At 49.6% G+C, this 16,800-nt stretch overlaps 7 protein-coding genes across 7 annotated transcripts; 5 read left to right on the forward strand and 2 right to left on the reverse strand.

The window, feature by feature from the left end:
• Positions 1–72: 72 nt before the first annotated feature.
• FPRO_11856 (uncharacterized protein) lies at positions 73–1,252 on the reverse strand (the record flags this gene model as incomplete). Its single annotated transcript, XM_031221377.1, has 3 exons — positions 73–536; positions 590–1,137; positions 1,230–1,252. 3 exons carry the CDS (start codon positions 1,250–1,252, stop codon positions 73–75), a joined length of 1,035 nt encoding a protein of 344 aa, XP_031086942.1.
• Positions 1,253–2,180: 928 nt separating this feature from the next.
• FPRO_11857 (Calmodulin) lies at positions 2,181–3,159 on the forward strand (the record flags this gene model as incomplete). Its single annotated transcript, XM_031221378.1, has 6 exons — positions 2,181–2,183; positions 2,367–2,423; positions 2,500–2,515; positions 2,673–2,798; positions 2,854–3,066; positions 3,125–3,159. The coding sequence occupies 6 exons, from the start codon at positions 2,181–2,183 to the stop codon at positions 3,157–3,159; spliced, it is 450 nt and encodes a 149-aa protein (XP_031086943.1).
• Positions 3,160–4,962: 1,803 nt separating this feature from the next.
• On the forward strand, positions 4,963–6,851 carry FPRO_11858 (putative class I alpha mannosidase; the record flags this gene model as incomplete). Its single annotated transcript, XM_031221379.1, has 2 exons — positions 4,963–5,657; positions 5,711–6,851. 2 exons carry the CDS (start codon positions 4,963–4,965, stop codon positions 6,849–6,851), a joined length of 1,836 nt encoding a protein of 611 aa, XP_031086944.1.
• Positions 6,852–7,545: 694 nt separating this feature from the next.
• FPRO_11859 (putative gamma-adaptin precursor) lies at positions 7,546–10,254 on the forward strand (the record flags this gene model as incomplete). The annotated part of the gene is made up of 5 exons (XM_031221380.1): positions 7,546–7,555; positions 7,627–7,750; positions 7,801–8,039; positions 8,099–10,110; positions 10,168–10,254. The coding sequence occupies 5 exons, from the start codon at positions 7,546–7,548 to the stop codon at positions 10,252–10,254; spliced, it is 2,472 nt and encodes an 823-aa protein (XP_031086945.1).
• Positions 10,255–10,728: 474 nt separating this feature from the next.
• FPRO_11860 (uncharacterized protein) lies at positions 10,729–11,675 on the forward strand (the record flags this gene model as incomplete). Its single annotated transcript, XM_031221382.1, has 3 exons — positions 10,729–10,785; positions 10,844–10,933; positions 10,998–11,675. 3 exons carry the CDS (start codon positions 10,729–10,731, stop codon positions 11,673–11,675), a joined length of 825 nt encoding a protein of 274 aa, XP_031086946.1.
• Positions 11,676–11,961: 286 nt separating this feature from the next.
• FPRO_11861 (uncharacterized protein) lies at positions 11,962–13,233 on the reverse strand (the record flags this gene model as incomplete). Its single annotated transcript, XM_031221383.1, has 2 exons — positions 11,962–13,095; positions 13,150–13,233. The coding sequence occupies 2 exons, from the start codon at positions 13,231–13,233 to the stop codon at positions 11,962–11,964; spliced, it is 1,218 nt and encodes a 405-aa protein (XP_031086947.1).
• Positions 13,234–14,539: 1,306 nt separating this feature from the next.
• FPRO_11862 (uncharacterized protein) lies at positions 14,540–16,396 on the forward strand (the record flags this gene model as incomplete). Its single annotated transcript, XM_031221384.1, has 3 exons — positions 14,540–15,368; positions 15,420–15,599; positions 15,651–16,396. The coding sequence occupies 3 exons, from the start codon at positions 14,540–14,542 to the stop codon at positions 16,394–16,396; spliced, it is 1,755 nt and encodes a 584-aa protein (XP_031086948.1).
• Between the last annotated feature and the right edge of the window lie 404 nt (positions 16,397–16,800).

The following is a 16,800-nucleotide window of genomic DNA, read 5'->3' on the forward strand; positions in this document are numbered from 1 at the left end:
TGCCTCTCTATGCCCACGCCGGGATATGCCAAGGGAGACAGCGGGTATCTGAGACTGCCATGAAAAACGCCTCTACCCATGCTTCTTGGGTTTGATCACCAACAGAATGATCATACCAAAGATTATAAGAATGAGGAGGAGAATGATCTTGCGCTTGGTTGTCCTCCGCTGGTAGCCAGAAGCTACAACTAGCTCCTTGTCAGCGGCTTTGACATCAGTATTCATACGCTCAACATTGTAGTCGATACGATCCAGCATTGTGCCCTGGTCGATAACCATGTTCTGGAGATCTCGAAAGAGGTCAGACAGTTCGATAATGCCTTGGGCAATATCCTCAATCTCTCGTTCACGTTGAGCAATCGCAGCATCATTGGAATGGAGCACTCTCTGCTGTTGGGTTGCTTGGAGTGTCGATTGTGAAAAAGATCGATCTGCGTCAGATTCTTGAAGAGATGGGTCGAGATAGAAGCCTGGCTGTGGTGTACTAGATCTCTCGCCAGGACTCAACCCGCCAAAGCCACCCATGCCACGAAGCTCTGTGAGTCCAAGTTAGAAGAAAATACCGGAAAGAAACGGAGGGGCTACCAACTTTTTAGATAAGCACTCTGCTTCTTTCTGAAACTAGCGCTTGCATCTTGAACTCGTGCAGCCAGCGAAATTTGAATGTTCTTGGCCATGGTCTCCTCTGCCTTTGTGATGGTACCTGCGTGCTGTGATTCCCGCACCATTTGTTCGATTCTTTGAATGCAGCGATGGCAGTCATGAAAGCCCTTGGTGATCTCTTGTGTAAGCTTCTCTATTTGCGCTTCCTCGGCCCTTTTAGCGTCTTCATCATTGAAACCGGGCAGCACATGCTTTTGGTGTAGCTTCTCCAAGCTCTGGCCCTTTGTCGCGATATTGGCAAGCAAGTCTGTGATCTCATCCGAAACGTCAGCCCATCGAGGGGGCAATAAATCCATCTCAATCACGGCATCGCCATCGTCTTCAAACGCACCGGCCGATAGAAGGCCGCGACGATCGTCGTTCGCATAGCTGCTGGTATAGGCGTCGGCAAGGGGACCAGAAGCAAGGGCGCCCGGTCCATAGGGTCTTCGCTGTGTAGGGTGATGCGCGTAAGACTGCCGGTAGGAGATGTACCTTTAATTGCAAATTGCATTAGCATATAGGCTCGCTATGTGGAAGTGAAGCTGACAGCCATAGACAATGAGAGGTAACAATAGGCGTCTTACAGGTTCGTGCGGTCTCGCCACATGGCGGACGCAAATTAGGGACTGAAGCTATGTCAGGCGCGGCAATAGAATGAGTGCTTCGACTATATTAAATCGCGAGGGTGAGCGTCATAGGACGGGAGGTCAGGAAGGTATTGCCGTCATGAGTGAGAAGATCGCGAATAGAGTCGAGATGCGGGTTGAGGCTGATAGCTGGCTTCGGCTGGAGGCATTACGACACTGGACCAATTCCGTTGGCTAAAATGACAGGGGAGAGGTGTCCCCTCTGACTTAACTAGTACTAACTAAGGTAACTACCTAAAGGTAGCTCTGTTTCGAGGTAGGTAGGTACTACCTACCTAGGTTTACCTCACTCACGGCATGTACCTCTACATCGAAAGTGAGGCGCTGGGGCACCTTGCCTCCACTAAAGAGCAGAACTCTTGTCTTATCACAGCAATACACTATTTCTCAAAATCAAGCTGTGTAACTCTGGATGTCAAACTTGACTTTTGATTCGAAAAACTTGTAATAATAACTTGGTAAACTGCATGAAGTGTGCAAATTATCAGATCATTTCTTCCCTACCTTATCCGAACAATGCTTCAACAAAGGCCGCTCGCCTGAAGTCGAAGCATCACTCTGGGCAAACCGCACAGTGTGCTTGAGCTGCCATGACGAGGTCCCTCCCCCTAATTTCAGGATCACCAGCCCCCTGAACATTCAAAACACAGTGCATGATCTCTCCTTTGTTAATGCATGTACCGTTTTCATGCCTTAGGTACCGACTTTCCCCTGACCTTTGGGTCTCCCTACGAAAGCTCCCACCAAACCCGTGAAACGAAAAGGTCCGACACTCTTGGCTCAAGACCCCGCGACCTCAGAACTTGCCCAAGTCATCTTTCTTCCTTCTCGTGCGATCGACATCCACCTTTTTTACTATCACAACCGTTGCTACCACATACATCCAACATGGTGAGCACGACCTGTCCGTTGCTTGGTTGCGCGACGTACCCATCAACCAGCATTTGCTTTACCGCCTTGTCCTCTGGCGCTATCGCCAATAAGCATTGACCCCGCGGCTCTATTGAGAGGGGCTGCAACTGATGTTCTGGTGATACCGTTCGAGAGTTTAGACTGACAAGTTTGTTTCTGTAGGCCGACTCACTTACCGAAGAGCAAGTCTCCGAATTTAAGGAGGCCTTCTCTCTCTTTGTAAGCCATCCCTTTTTATTTCGCCGCCTTGTCTCGCCGCGTCTTTCTAGAAGCTGTCGCTAACCTCTCTATGTAGGACAAGGATGGCGATGGTGAGTGATGCTCCCCTTTCCGCCAAGTTTCTTCGTTGGCCCCGTGCGAAACCCAAAATCGATCCAACAAAGCATGCATCAGACCACTCAAATCCTTTACATCTCTGTCTATGCGATATTCTTGAAGCGAAAACATGAGCTAAACGCGTCGCTCTAGGCCAGATTACCACCAAGGAGCTCGGTACCGTTATGCGCTCTCTTGGCCAGAACCCCTCCGAGTCTGAGCTTCAGGACATGATCAACGAGGTTGACGCCGACAACAACGGCACCATCGACTTTCCTGGTGCGTAGTATTCCAAAATGATTAGAGGACGGTCAGTACTAACCACTGGGTAAAGAGTTCCTCACCATGATGGCGCGCAAGATGAAGGATACCGACTCTGAGGAGGAGATCCGTGAGGCTTTCAAGGTGTTCGACCGTGACAACAACGGTTTCATTTCTGCTGCTGAACTTAGACATGTCATGACCTCCATCGGCGAGAAGCTCACTGATGATGAGGTTGATGAGATGATCCGAGAGGCTGACCAGGACGGCGATGGCCGAATCGACTGTGGGTTGCTTGAGATTAGATATATAACAACAACGTCGAGTTACTGACAAGACTACAGACAACGAGTTCGTCCAGCTCATGATGCAAAAATAAGAGACAATATTCTGATACCTCATCGACCAAACCTTCGGTCCTGCTATCTCTCGCTAGTCGATGAGTAACGAACATGCATGGCATGAGGAGGGAACTGGTTGAATCTTCTTTACTTAGTGGCAAAACTGCAAGCGAAACGAAGGACATCTGGGACTGGTTGGACTGAAGTTGTGGAGGGTAATCGGCTTGCTTCCCGTGTTACTTGCTATCTCTCTGTGGCTTTTGTGCCACAGAATCTGCCTACATGGCTTCTAACAACTGAGAAATTTTCCATTTGGCCCGCAAACTGCATATTCGTGCCCGTATATGTACTGTTGTCAAATTTGTGATTGCTACGATAGCCAGTCTGCATCAACTGATGGCCTACCATCCAATGGCTTTGGTGAGGGGCAACGAATCGGCGGCGGGCGGTCTGGAAAACGTGTCCGCCGTTGGAGCCAATTTTCTCGCTGGGCCATGACATGGAAGAACAATCAGCCCTACAGCCCACGGGGCGGGAGCCTGGAAGCGTGGCTTATCGAGCATAATGCCTGTACTCCGTAGTCTAATAAGGGTAGGTATCTACATACTAATCCAGGGCCTCAAAAGCTCAAAGCATGCCCAGCCTCTTTGGACATACATACATACATATGTACAAACATAAACATGACTGCCGAAACTATAAAACACGATTGACATGCATACTCCCTCGCCATGAATGGTCAAACTCAAGCTACCCTTTTGATCTTGCTGCTCAGGGGGAGGATCCGTTCATAGGAACTCCTTTGTTGAGGGAGCCAACCCTTGAAAGCTTGCTGGATATGAGTGGCTCACGGCTGGTATAAGGCTCCAAAGAACCGAAGCCCCAATATTTAGCTAGACCAGTCAGAGAAGGCAGCTGGGTCAGCTTAGCTTACATGGCTATGCCACATCGTCTAATTATATTGCAAGGGAGCTGCTAGGTTTGACCCCACAGGAGTACGAGCTGATTTTCTCCAAAGTCTCGAGATGTCTTCTGCCATTTATTCAGGAAGGGTTCAAAAGGGGTTGACAGAGAGGGAAATGTGGCATTGGCCAGTCAGGGCGAGAGAACCGAAAAGAGTTCATAACCAACGTTTGTGCCTCGTGAAACCGCATTGACAACGGTTCTGTCCAGAATGCCAAGCAAGGGAAGGTTTTCAGGCACAGTACTCCGTAGGTAGGTAATTAATAGGAAAAGGACCCTGCTGCTACCATCCATACCAGCAACCTAGCTACATACGTACAGCATGTCAGATGCAGGATTCATCACTACTACATATTCGTACGGCGCATTCCTTCACGTGTTAGTAGGCTAGTGATTGCCTATGGACGTATGGAGACCGCCCGCTGCAATTTCATGTCGTATTTTCAACTGGACAGAAGAGACGAGACAGCTCTCAGCCACATACACTGACACTGATTTCAGACATTCATGCGCTGAAGATTGAGGGTTTATTTATCGACTAAGAACCAGAGCCATTTGCCCTTTTTCTGATTACCCCCCCCCCCCGGTCCCGTCCTGTCCCTTCGATTCTTATCCGTACCTAGCCTACCTCTCGCTCTAATAAGACGGGACGTGTCTAGACTCGGCCTCGGGCTTGGATGAGACTTGCTGTTGGTCCCCCTCAAGTCGAGACACATCGCCAATCTTTTTGACAGCTCCAACATCAACGCCTTTGGACTTACCTCAGCCTTTTTCCCGTCCTGGGCCTGCGATGTGAGGTCCCAGATCACGCCTCACTATCTTCTCTCACCTAGACCCTGTGCTGCTTATTAGCAGTCCACTAACTGCCTTTTCACACAATGGCGGGTCCCCTACGGCGAGGCCGTCTCTGGATTGGCGTCGCCTTCATCTGGATCTTGTGCTTTTGGTACTGGTCAAATTCGGACTCTCGCTTCAAGTTGTTTGGTAATGGAGATCCTCTTGCTGGAAAGGGCGCCACAGCTTGGACGCGAAGATTACCTAAATATCCTATTCCCAAGGAGAAACTAGCTGCCTTGCCAAAGATCACCGGAGATGTCAAGGTCCCCAAGATTCAGGCTGCTGCTCCGGTCGAGAGCGCCGCGGCCAAGGAGCTGCGACTGTCGCGATTGGCCGCAGTCAAGAAGAGCTTCGAGCACAGCTGGAGCGGGTATTCCAACTATGCCTGGATGCACGACGAGGTGACCCCGTTGACCGGCAAGTCCAAGGACCCCTTTGGCGGTTGGGCTGCCACTCTGGTCGATGCCCTCGATACCCTTTGGATCATGGACATGAAGGACGAGTTCACAAAAGCTGTTGCCGCTGCAGACGGCATTGATTTCACCAGGAGTCCCATGGCAACTATCAACATTTTCGAGACCAACATTCGCTATCTTGGTGGATTCCTGTCGGCATATGAATTGAGCGGAAGAGCTCATCCTATTCTCTTGAAGAAGGCTATTGAGCTGGGAGACCTGCTCATGTGTGCCTTTGATACACCGAACCACATGCCAGTTACTCGATGGGAGTGGAAGAAGTGAGTTTTCCTCAACATTAATCACATATTGACATTGTGGCTAACATGCTTAGATCTGCTTATGGCCAAGCTCAGTCTCCCTCGCGGGAGGCTCTTGTTTCTGAACTTGGTTCCTTGAGTCTCGAGCTCACTAAACTATCTCAGCTAACCAACAACCCGAGATTTTATGACGCTGTCAAGAGAATTGGAGACCAGTTTGAATCTACACAGCTCAACACTCGCCTTCCTGGCATGTGGCCGGTAATCGTTGATGCTTATACACCAGCCTTCCATGCTGGTTCAGACTTCACCCTTGGTGGTATGTCTGACTCGCTGTACGAGTATCTTCCCAAGTGGTATCTTCTTCTTGGCGGCCAACTAGAGCAGCCACGCCGACTATACGAAAACTTCATCCCTGTTGCCATCAAGCACCTTTTCAAGCGAGCATTGACACCTTCGGACAAGCCGGTCCTCATCTCTGGAGACTACCAGGTGACTGATTTGCCAGGCGAACAACCCAAGTACACCTATGTTGCACGAGGCCAGCATCTGACCTGCTTCGCCGGTGGTATGGTAGCAATGGGCAGCAAGATTTTCAACCGCCCCGCAGATCTCGAGATCGCTTCCCAGCTCACAGATGGATGTATCTGGGCTTATCAGGCTACGCAGACGGGACTTGGACCTGAGGTCTTCAACTTCATCTCGTGTGGCGGCGTCGATGCTAAGGACTCGAGCGATTGCACCTGGAACGAGGACCGTTGGCTCAAGGCTATTGAAGAACAACACGCTCCTGACTTCAGGGCGCCGCCGTTGAGAGGATCAGACTGGAAGAAGCCAACGGTTCAAGACGTGGTCAAGAAGCACAACCTTCCCAAAGGTATGATTGACGTGAGCGATGGACGATACATTCTCCGACCCGAGGCTATCGAGTCCATCTTCATCATGTATCGCGTCACAGGAGATGCACAGTGGATGGAAAAGGCGTGGACCATGTTCGAAACGATTGAGAAGGTGACACGAACTGAGATTGCGGCTTCAGCGATAGACGATGTCACCAAAGCAGAGCCTACAAAGATGGACAGTATGGAGAGTTTCTGGTTGGCAGAGACTCTCAAGTACTTTTATCTCATCTTCAGCGAATTTGATGTTATCAGCTTGGATGAGTGGGTGCTGAACACAGAAGCACACCCTCTAAGTCGTCCAGATGTAAAGTAAGATTGTGTGTGGAGGACGGATGTGTACCTATTAAAGGTGCCTATGAGACGGAAAAGGGTTAAACGCTGTATGAGCGGTTTTTGTGTGTATTCCTAGAGCTATAATATCATGTGTGTACGAATAAACAAGTATACTTGTTATTGTGATTATGTTCCTTCTGTGTCTTTTTCTTTTTGTTCTTCTCTTTTAATGATGTATGTATTCGTTCGTGCCTTAACATAGGTAGGTACCTACCTGACCTTGGGAGGTACGGAGTAGTACCTACTAGGTACCTAATGGATTCAACAAAGCTTAGGTATTTCATGTTTAGTGATGACTAACGCAGTACGTACATAGTACTGCCAAGCAAATCTAATTCGGTGTAGGTCTGCTCTGTGCCCCACGTCCCGTCTGAAAGGTCCGCCGCAACGCAAGCAGAAGTACTCTGTACAGCACAGCACACACCGTCACTGACACTGGCACTGACCTGTAACTTGACGGCGCAACTTGGTTTCTCTTATGTTTATCTGCCTTGAATACCTAGGCTCTGACGAAACCTCACTATTCTGTCCTCCGCCTCGACACGCATAAAGAAATAGTAGCTCATTGCTCTATCCCAGAGCTGATTGAGCTTCGTCGAGCCCCCATCGTTTCCCTCACAACCCCTGGATAAGCATCGACCAGACGGCCCAACCGCTGGGTCTGTCCTCCCAAGATGAGTTCCCGTACGGCACCGACGAGCTATATTTCGCGATCTGATCAGTCAGAGGCTTACCTTTACTTTTGCTCGGGATAGTCAAGCAGTTCATTCGAAATGTGCGTGCGGCCAAGACGATCGCAGACGAGCGAGCTGTCATTCAGAAAGAGAGCGCTGCCATCCGCGCCAGCTTTCGAGAGGAGAGCCACGATCCCAACATTCGGTGGGTTCAACAGTGCTATTGGAGGGATGGAGATACTGATGCGCAGGCAGTCGTAACAACGTCGCAAAGTTACTCTACCTGTTCACCCTTGGAGAGCGAACCCACTTTGGACAGATCGAATGCTTGAAGCTCCTCGCCTCCCCTCGATTCGCTGATAAACGTCTGGGACATCTGGCTACAAGTTTGTTGTTGGATGAAAATCAAGAAGTATTGACTTTGGTTACCAACTCCCTCAAGAAGTACACTTCTCCTAACGCCCTACAAATCGAACATCTGGTTGCTGACTTTGGTTTAGCGATCTCGGACATTCCAACCAATATGTTGTTGGACTTGCTCTCTGTACACTAGGAAATATCGCCTCGATTGAGATGTCACGGGATCTCTTCCCCGAAATCGAGACCCTCGTAGCCACAGCCAACCCATATATTCGAAGAAAGGCGGCTTTGTGCGCAATGCGCATATGTCGAAAGGTTCCAGACTTACAAGAGCACTTCATTGACAAGGCTACACAGCTTCTGTCCGACAGAAACCACGGCGTCTTGCTCTGCGGTCTTACTCTGGTGACAAGCCTCTGCGAAGCAGATGAGGAGGAGGGTGGAGAAGAAGGAATTGTTGAAAAGTTCAGGCCTTTTGTTCCGGGACTTGTTAGAACCCTGAAAGGGCTCGCTACTTCAGGCTACGCACCCGAACACGACGTTACTGGTATTACCGACCCTTTCCTGCAGGTCAAGATCCTTCACCTTCTGCGAGTCCTGGCTGTGGGTGATGCAGAGACCAGCGAGCAGATCAACGATATCCTTGCCCAGGTTGCTACCAACACCGAATCATCCAAGAATGTTGGGAATTCCATCCTGTACGAAGCTGTGCGCACGATTCTCGACATCGAGGCCGATTCTGGATTAAGGGTGCTCGGTGTCAACATTCTGGGCAAGTTCCTCACCAACCGCGATAACAACATCCGATACGTGGCTCTTAACACCCTGATCAAGGTTGTCGCCATCGAGCCCAATGCTGTGCAGAGACATCGAAACACCATCCTGGAATGTTTGAGAGACCCTGATATCAGTATTCGCCGTCGAGCTCTGGACCTGAGCTTTACCTTGATTAACGAGAGCAATGTTCGAGTGTTGATTCGGGAGCTTCTTGCCTTCTTGGAGGTTGCCGATAATGAGTTTAAGCCAACAATGACCAGCCAGATAGGTATCGCCGCTGACAAGTTTGCGCCTAACAAGCGATGGCATTTCGACACAATGCTCCGAGTTTTATCTCTTGCTGGTAACTACGTCAAGGAGCAGATCCTATCATCATTTGTTCGCCTCGTCGCTACTACCCCTGAGCTACAGACTTATGCGGTTCAGAAACTCTATATCAACCTCAAGAAAGACATTACTCAGGAGAGTCTGACGCAGGCTGGTGCTTGGTGTATCGGCGAATATGCAGACGCTTTGCTTAAGGGTGGACAATATGAGGAAGAGGAGCTTGTGCAGGAGGTTAAGGAGCATGAGGTTGTCGACTTGTTCTCACTGATTCTTAACAGTGCATACGCCACACAAGTGTCAACAGAGTACATTGTGACAGCCTTGATGAAGTTAACGACCCGCTTCTCTGACCCAGCTCAGATCGAGAAGATCCGAAGGATCCTGCAATATCACCAGACCAGCCTCGATATCGAGATTCAGCAGCGAGTCGTTGAATATGGCAACCTCTTCAGCTTCGATCAGGTCCGACGTGGAGTGCTCGAGAAGATGCCTATTCCTCAGATCAAGGAGGAGTCTCGTGTTCTTGGACAAGCTCCTACAAAGAAGAAGGCCGCCAACAGGAAGTCAAGAGTCATCAAGCCAACAGAACAAGACCTCCTGGATATTATGGACGCGCCTGCTGCGTCACCAGCTGCTTCCTCAACGACCAACACTGATCTCCTCGCCGATATCTTAGGTGGTACCTCGTCTCCTCCTCCATCTGCCTCCTCGCCGCCTCCTCAGCAATCCAATGTATCGAATATCATGGACCTATTTGGCTCTGCCCCTGTGCCATCTACGGTTTCCCCAGCCCCACCATCATCGAACCTCGACCTCATGTCTCCCGTGTCGTCAGCACCTCAGCCTCAGGCACCTGCCGGTATTCCCTGCTATAACGCAAATGACCTTAACGTGACATTCCAGATCCAACGCAACGCAGAGGGTATGATTCAAGCCACCGCAAAGTTCGTCAACACTTCTGGTTCAGCAAATCTGTCCAATGTATCTCTACAAGCTGCCGTTCCCAAGTCTCAGAAGCTGCAACTGCTGAGCATCTCTTCATCGGACCTCGGACCTGGAGCTGAAGCCAGCCAGATGATGCGAGTGTCCGGATGCAAAGGGGTAAGTGTTGTTCCCAATTCCCGGCAACAGAATTTGATATACTAACAAATGTTTTAGCCTCTGCGTCTGCGCTTGAGGATTGCATACACGCACCCAACTGCTGGACAGGTCATGGATCAAGTCAACTGGACAGAGTCGTCCTAGATGTGTTTGGTATAGCAATTTACGGGATAACGAGGCATATAGTGTCTTGGGGAAGGTAATGTAACTCGAGGTCATGGACTCCAGGAGCTAGGCTTGGAGAAGATAGAATTCTAAAACGGACGGTCAAGCATTGTTCTTTGCAACAAAATTCTATGCAATAATCTGATTCGCCGAATCGTACAGTATCATCTTCGTTGCCTCCAGGAAGATGCAGGTGTGTACTCCGTAGGCTGTCGCCTGACTCAGCGTCTGTGAGTCTACCTATGTCAATGGTAGTCCACCCCACTACCTAGGTGCCTAGGTATGTCATGCACATGCTAACATGAGGCCATTGACTATAATCGCCCTTGGACGGTTTTATGTGAATTCATGCCTCTCAAACTTGCAACCATTAGTCCTAATCTCTCTTTATCGGGTCGAAGCTTGGGACTTGCTGCCATCAACCCCATAGCCTTCTGCGCGAGATCAAAAGCCATGTCGACTCAACGCAGTAGTCATCTAGAAAGGACAGCTCAGGAGCCACGAGATGAGGTTGGTTCATATCAATACAGGTCCATTGTATATCATTGACTGATATTCGGCGAATCAGAGCCTTCTGGATGTAAGACTCGAGCGTGTAGATCAGGTGAATGAGCGAATTAGGTTATATCGTCTCAAACTCGAGTCAGGGCCAACCAAGGTACATACAGCATATATCATATTAATTTCAGTCTTTCGCCAGGAGGAATACTGACAGTATCTAGTTCTTGGCCGGTCAATGGCTTGATACATACATCCCCGGGAACCCCAAACCAGGCGGCTTCACACTCACATCTACACCTCGCGCGGCTGCCGATCCCAAGTCTCCCTACCTGGAGTTAGCAGTACAAGAATCCCCAGAGAACCCTCCAGCGGCATGGCTCTGGCAGTCGCCGTCCGATATTACTGGTTCCAAGTTACAGGTGCGTGTTGGAGGAAGCTTTGTCTTCCCACCATCAGAGATACCCGTGACCGACATAAGCCATGTGGTATTTGTGGCGGGCGGCGTGGGGATCAACCCACTCGCCAGTATGATGGGGCATATAGCTGAAGAGGGATACAACCTGGAGGTCAAGGTTCTCTATGCTAGCAAGTTACCTGCGCAGGGTCTCATGGGTGTTCTTTTCCTGGAGAGAATCAGAAAATGGTTTACAGAAAAGGAACTTATTGGAGATTTGAAATTTTTTACCACAGGGATATATGACGGGCAGGTCGAGAGCCGTGAACTTGATGTTCATGAAAGGAGATTCACAGTTGAAGATGTGAAGGAGGCTGTGGATGAGAAGAACAACAGTGTGGTATATGTCTGTGGCCCCGCGACGATGACGGATGAAATAGTTGATGGCTTAACAGGAGACAGGGGGATGGACAAAAACAGAGTTATGCTTGAGAAGTGGTGGTAGGAATCGGCAGCCTAGCATAGCATCTGTAGACGAATAAGCTCCGGATCACGATAACCACGAAACTTCATACGATTCAGCCCACAATCTTTATAAAACATCTGTTTGGAATTCATATCTGGAAACTGAAGATGGAAGAACCCATAATGTATCTGTTTGAATGCGCCTTGGTATCGTTACAAAACCATATATATAGTCACCAGCACCCATCACTTATGCGTCCGTATTGTTAGCCCAGTTCAGCCGTTGCTATTGTATAATGTGTACCATGTTTCGATGAAGTCCCTGTTTAAGAGAAAAGGTCCTCGGCCTTCTGTCGTTGCTTCGATCTCCCTCCTCCAAATAGCTCCTTGCCAGTATTGTTGCTGCCAAGTTTAGTAGGGAACAATTCGCGCGCGTTAGCTGAAGCAGCACCCTTAATCGCAAAGCCTTCTCCACTCCCCTGCTGGCTCGCCATGCCGCGGATGTTGAATGAGTTGCCATCGCCTCGTGCACTGGGCACGGAAACAATCTTGGGGCGATCCTCATCTTTGAGGCGGGCTGATCCTATCGCTCGCTCAAGGGTATCCAGGTTTCCTCCACCAAACTGCTTAATCGACTTCTTGGTCGGGAACAACTCCTTGGAATTGTTACTGCCTGATATGCGATCCTTGAGATCCCTCGCTCGCGCTCTGTTCGCAGATGAGCTAGCCCTCTCACCCATTAGATCGTCGCCATCGTTATCGCGCCTGGGAGATGCAGATCGGTCGCGTTGTGTTTTCCGGCCTGAAAACAATTCCTTGCCTTGATTCTCACGAGCATATGAGCGTGGTCGTTCCTCTATGTCTGAATCGCGTCTTCTCCGTGTTGGGCGAGGCGCATCATCGTACATGCTGGCTTCAAACGTCTCAACGTCGTCGTCAGAGGCGCGTCGTCGTCGGCCCTCGCCACCCCTATGATAGCCATCATCACGATCCCTGTACCTTGACCGGTTTTCCTGATTCCTGCGCCGTCGCTCCTCGGGGTCGTGCTCAGGATGAAGGAGATAATAGCGGCTACGCAAGGCAGCACCAACCTCTTTTTTATCGCTTTGTACTGCAAATCTCACCTGGAGAGAAATCTCTGGCTTCCCTTCCAAAGGCTTCGCAGGTAGAGTCTCTCCGATTGCCAATGCTGTGGCATCTGCGACGGGAACAGAGCTCAAGGCAACAATTGCATCACGCGCCGTGGGTTCAGAAGGAAAGATGAGGTTGGCGGAAGAATCGTCAATCCACTCGATTCTGTCGACATCGCCGAAGTGAGCCTTGACGTAGGCTTTGATGTCGGTTGTGTGAAGAGAGTCGACACCCTTGATGTGAATTTTTGTTGGGACGAGGGTCTTTGAGTCGTCAGTCGGAGGTTCGTCTTCAGCCACCTCGCCAGGCTCTTCAGGCTCGTCAGGTTGCTGGAAGGGAAGTCAATTTCGGATGGCAGCAGTCTGACTGTTAGTCAAGCTTACGAGGATATCATCGCGACCGATGTCGAGAATGGGTGCGTCGTGAACCGTGTCGACGGCATCGTCCATCTCAATATCGAGATCCATGGCCCGTCAAGATCTGAGGTGCGTAAAATATTGGAGAAAGTGTGTATGTGACTGTGGATGGTGTGTGGGCAGTAACCGTGAGTCATACAAGTCAAATAACGGGCTGATTAAATAGAAGCGGTTGAAAGAAGGAGTAGAAGCTGGGAGAATAGAAGAAAAGATGCAAAGTATGCGATTGCGGTTTGCGGTTTTGAGGTTGATGTCCTCTACAAGAGACCCCAATCACTGTTGCATGGGCCGATCGGAGCTTAAATGGCCGGCTCCGCCGCCGCCGCCGCCGCTAGATTTACAGCAGATAATATGCCTTGAAGTCAATTACAATGGAAACGCTCCTAACCGTGACAAAGGCTTGCGAAATCAATATACACTCGCGGAAATATTGAGCGAGTAGACATATTTATCATGGGTCTCGTACAACAATTACGGCAGAGGTCCAATGTCCTTGATGCAAGGTACCTTAGGTAACATCTTCTTTCATAAGTCAGTACCTAATCAACGGATCTAGATGCGCTAACTCCTCACACTTCCCTTAACGGGAATCGCAGAGTTCAAGCCCCACGAGCCAGTGACGTGGAGTCTAGACTACCCTACAAAGACACGATCAACTTACTTACACTTGACTCATGGGGCATCAAGGTTTCATAATAGGTATGCACTGGGAATATATTACATTGGATCGATATGAGATAGTTGTAAGCAAAATCAAATTCATAGTATTACCTCCAATGGCTCTATCTGATCTCGAACGAGAAAAGGCACAATCTCAAAAAGCTTCTTGGTCGTCTTGGTCACTCCCTCCATCTACCCGGTCTGAACAAATACCTACTAACTACAGGTAGGTACCTAGGTAATAAAGAATTGGGATTACCTCGCCCAGCTGTGACAGCATAAAATGGAAGTCGCATATTAAAATGCAGAAGGAGTTATGGGCATAAGGTATGCGACTAGCCGTGGCTGACAGGGATAAAACCGAGACAGAGTCCTTTCCCACATCAATGAAGCCATTTCCTCTCTACCTCAGCACTTTAAGCTATGCCCTCGCGATTTGTCCATCTCCACGTCATCCATACCAAACGAAGTGATTATCTGGCCGCTACCACTGTATGAAGATAAGCGAGACAACTCATACTCGAAGAACAGACCCTTACAATTCACGACCTATTTACTGTATCATCTAACTCAATCAGCCAGGCGTGTGCAAGTATGAGACTCATGTCAGTCACCACAGCCTTGATATTCAACGAATAGCCAGAACTCTCTCCATCCGCACCAAAGGCTGAAGCACATCTGCCGGAAGGTTACTGTGATGAGACTTGATAACCTTCCGCGGATTTTCCTCCTCTCAACACATCTAAAACCTGAAGAACTGCACCATCTCGAAGAACGAATCCCTACATTGACGTATGACATCAATGAAGCTGAGATCGTGCTCGGAAAGATATCGCAGCAAAGACGCGCTGAGTTTGAGCTGAGAAGGGCAAAATTCGAGTTTGCCTCTGTAGAGGAACCTCAAAAGGAGAGTCACCAAGTTGATTATCCAGCTGTGGCCGATGACTCGGGTGGTAGCCCAGATCCCAAGCGGAGGAGAGTCAAAGAACAACCCGAAATTGGGACAGACATAGTCAAGGTTGTTAAACTTTCATGGCTCCTAGACTCGTGGGAGAAGGAAGAACTCTTACCCGTGGACCACTACTTGATCTTCCAGTGTAATCGAGTCTTGCCTCGTGAAAAAACACTCGCACCTGTATTACCCAAAGGCTCTACTTCACCAGCTAGTAGTATTCTTGAGCGTGCCCTTCTCGAGAAGAAAGCGCAGTCATCAAGCACCTCGCCATCCAATGGGCACAAAAGGCGTCATGATGCCTCGACAACAATGTCGCAAAATGCACCTAGTCTCCTTCATCAAACGACATCGGAACACGACATCACACTGCCCGTCATACCTGAGTTTCTGAGAACCACGTATTCATGTCAGCGACCGACGTATATGAATCCGCCGAATGAAGCGTTTGTGAACATCCTCACTGAGATACGAACCATTCGTCAACTCCGAGAGGATGAGGTCGGTGTGAGAGCTTACTCCACATCCATTGCCTCGATCGCTGCGTACCCTTACGTGCTTGGGAATGCCCAAGGTGAGTATTACGGTCTTGTTTGGTACTGCTAGCAGCTAAGAATTCACCTAGAAGTTGCGCGGTTGCCAGGTTGCGGTGATAGAATCGCCGAACTATGGCATCACTGGAAGGAGACAGGTGAATCAGTAGAAGTACGCGAGGCCAACGCCGACCCTAAAATCATAGTCCTCAAACTCTTTTACAACATATGGGGAGTTGGGGTCGTCACCGCCCACGACTTCTATCAAAAGGGTGAGCACGAAAACGAGCTTCCCCAACACAAAGGAAACTAATGATCTTTAGGATGGAGAGATCTAGATGATCTCGTTGAGTTCGGATGGAACACGCTCAGTCGCTCGCAGCAACTTGGAGTCAAATATTACAACGAGTTCTTGCAGGGGATCCCCCGAGACGAAGTCGCGACCATTGCCGCTGTAATATTGGAACACGCCCGCCTGATTGACCCAGGATTTGAGATGGTCATTGCGGGCGGTTATCGGCGAGGCAAGCAACAACCTGGTGATGCTGATGTTGTCTTGAGTCACCGAAATGAGAACAAAACACTGAATGCGATAACCAAGGTTGTCGTGGCCCTCGAAAAGGCCCAACTCATCACACATACACTGACACTGTCGACTCACAACTCTGATCGAGGACAGCGCCCGGTATCGTGGAAAGGGGAAAAGTCCAACGGCTCAGGCTTTGACACACTCGACAAGGCTTTGGTGGTTTGGCAGGACTCCAGCAAAAACGATGCACCGCATCGACGGGTCGATATCATTATCAGTCCGTGGAAGACGGTGGGCTGCGCAGTACTAGGTTGGAGTGGCGGCACGACATTCCAGAGAGATGTTCGACGCTATTGCAAGAAAGTCAAGGGTTACAAGTTCGACAGCAGTGGAATACGGCGCCGGGCAGATGGCAGATGGGTTGACCTTGAAGGAACCTCTGGAGGCGATGAAGCCCCTGATATGGAAACTGCAGAACGGAGAGTCTTTGCGGGATTGGGTCTCCAATGGCGGTCACCTGAAGAGAGGTGCACTAGATGAGTATGGGCCAGTGTCATTGAAGTCGATCCACTGGCGTTTCTGGAAAAAGTCAGACAATCGATATTGTCATGTTGATACGGAGGCAGTCATCATCATGCATTGCCCCTCGAGCATATGGAGTACAGTAAGTACCCTGCGGAGTTTTGGCTTGTACCTGCATTGGTAGCTGCGGAGTTTGGTTTTTAGACCCATGCCAATTACGCCAGCTTTCAACTTTCAACCTCACACCCAATGGATCGGATGATCCAATTAAGCCGACGGCATTGAAATCCGAAATATGATCACAGTACGAAAATCAAGACTCGGGGATTGCTCTCGTCATCAAATACGTCCGTCAAATTTCTATTCGGTTCGTCGCGCGGAGCGGATCTCGCCCGCATGAGCGATACTCCGAGGCTGAACAA

This window comes from Fusarium proliferatum (assembly GCF_900067095.1).
Source record: "Fusarium proliferatum ET1 genome assembly, contig: FPRO_scaffold010, whole genome shotgun sequence".
NCBI classification, from domain to species: Eukaryota; Fungi; Ascomycota; class Sordariomycetes; order Hypocreales; family Nectriaceae; genus Fusarium; species Fusarium proliferatum.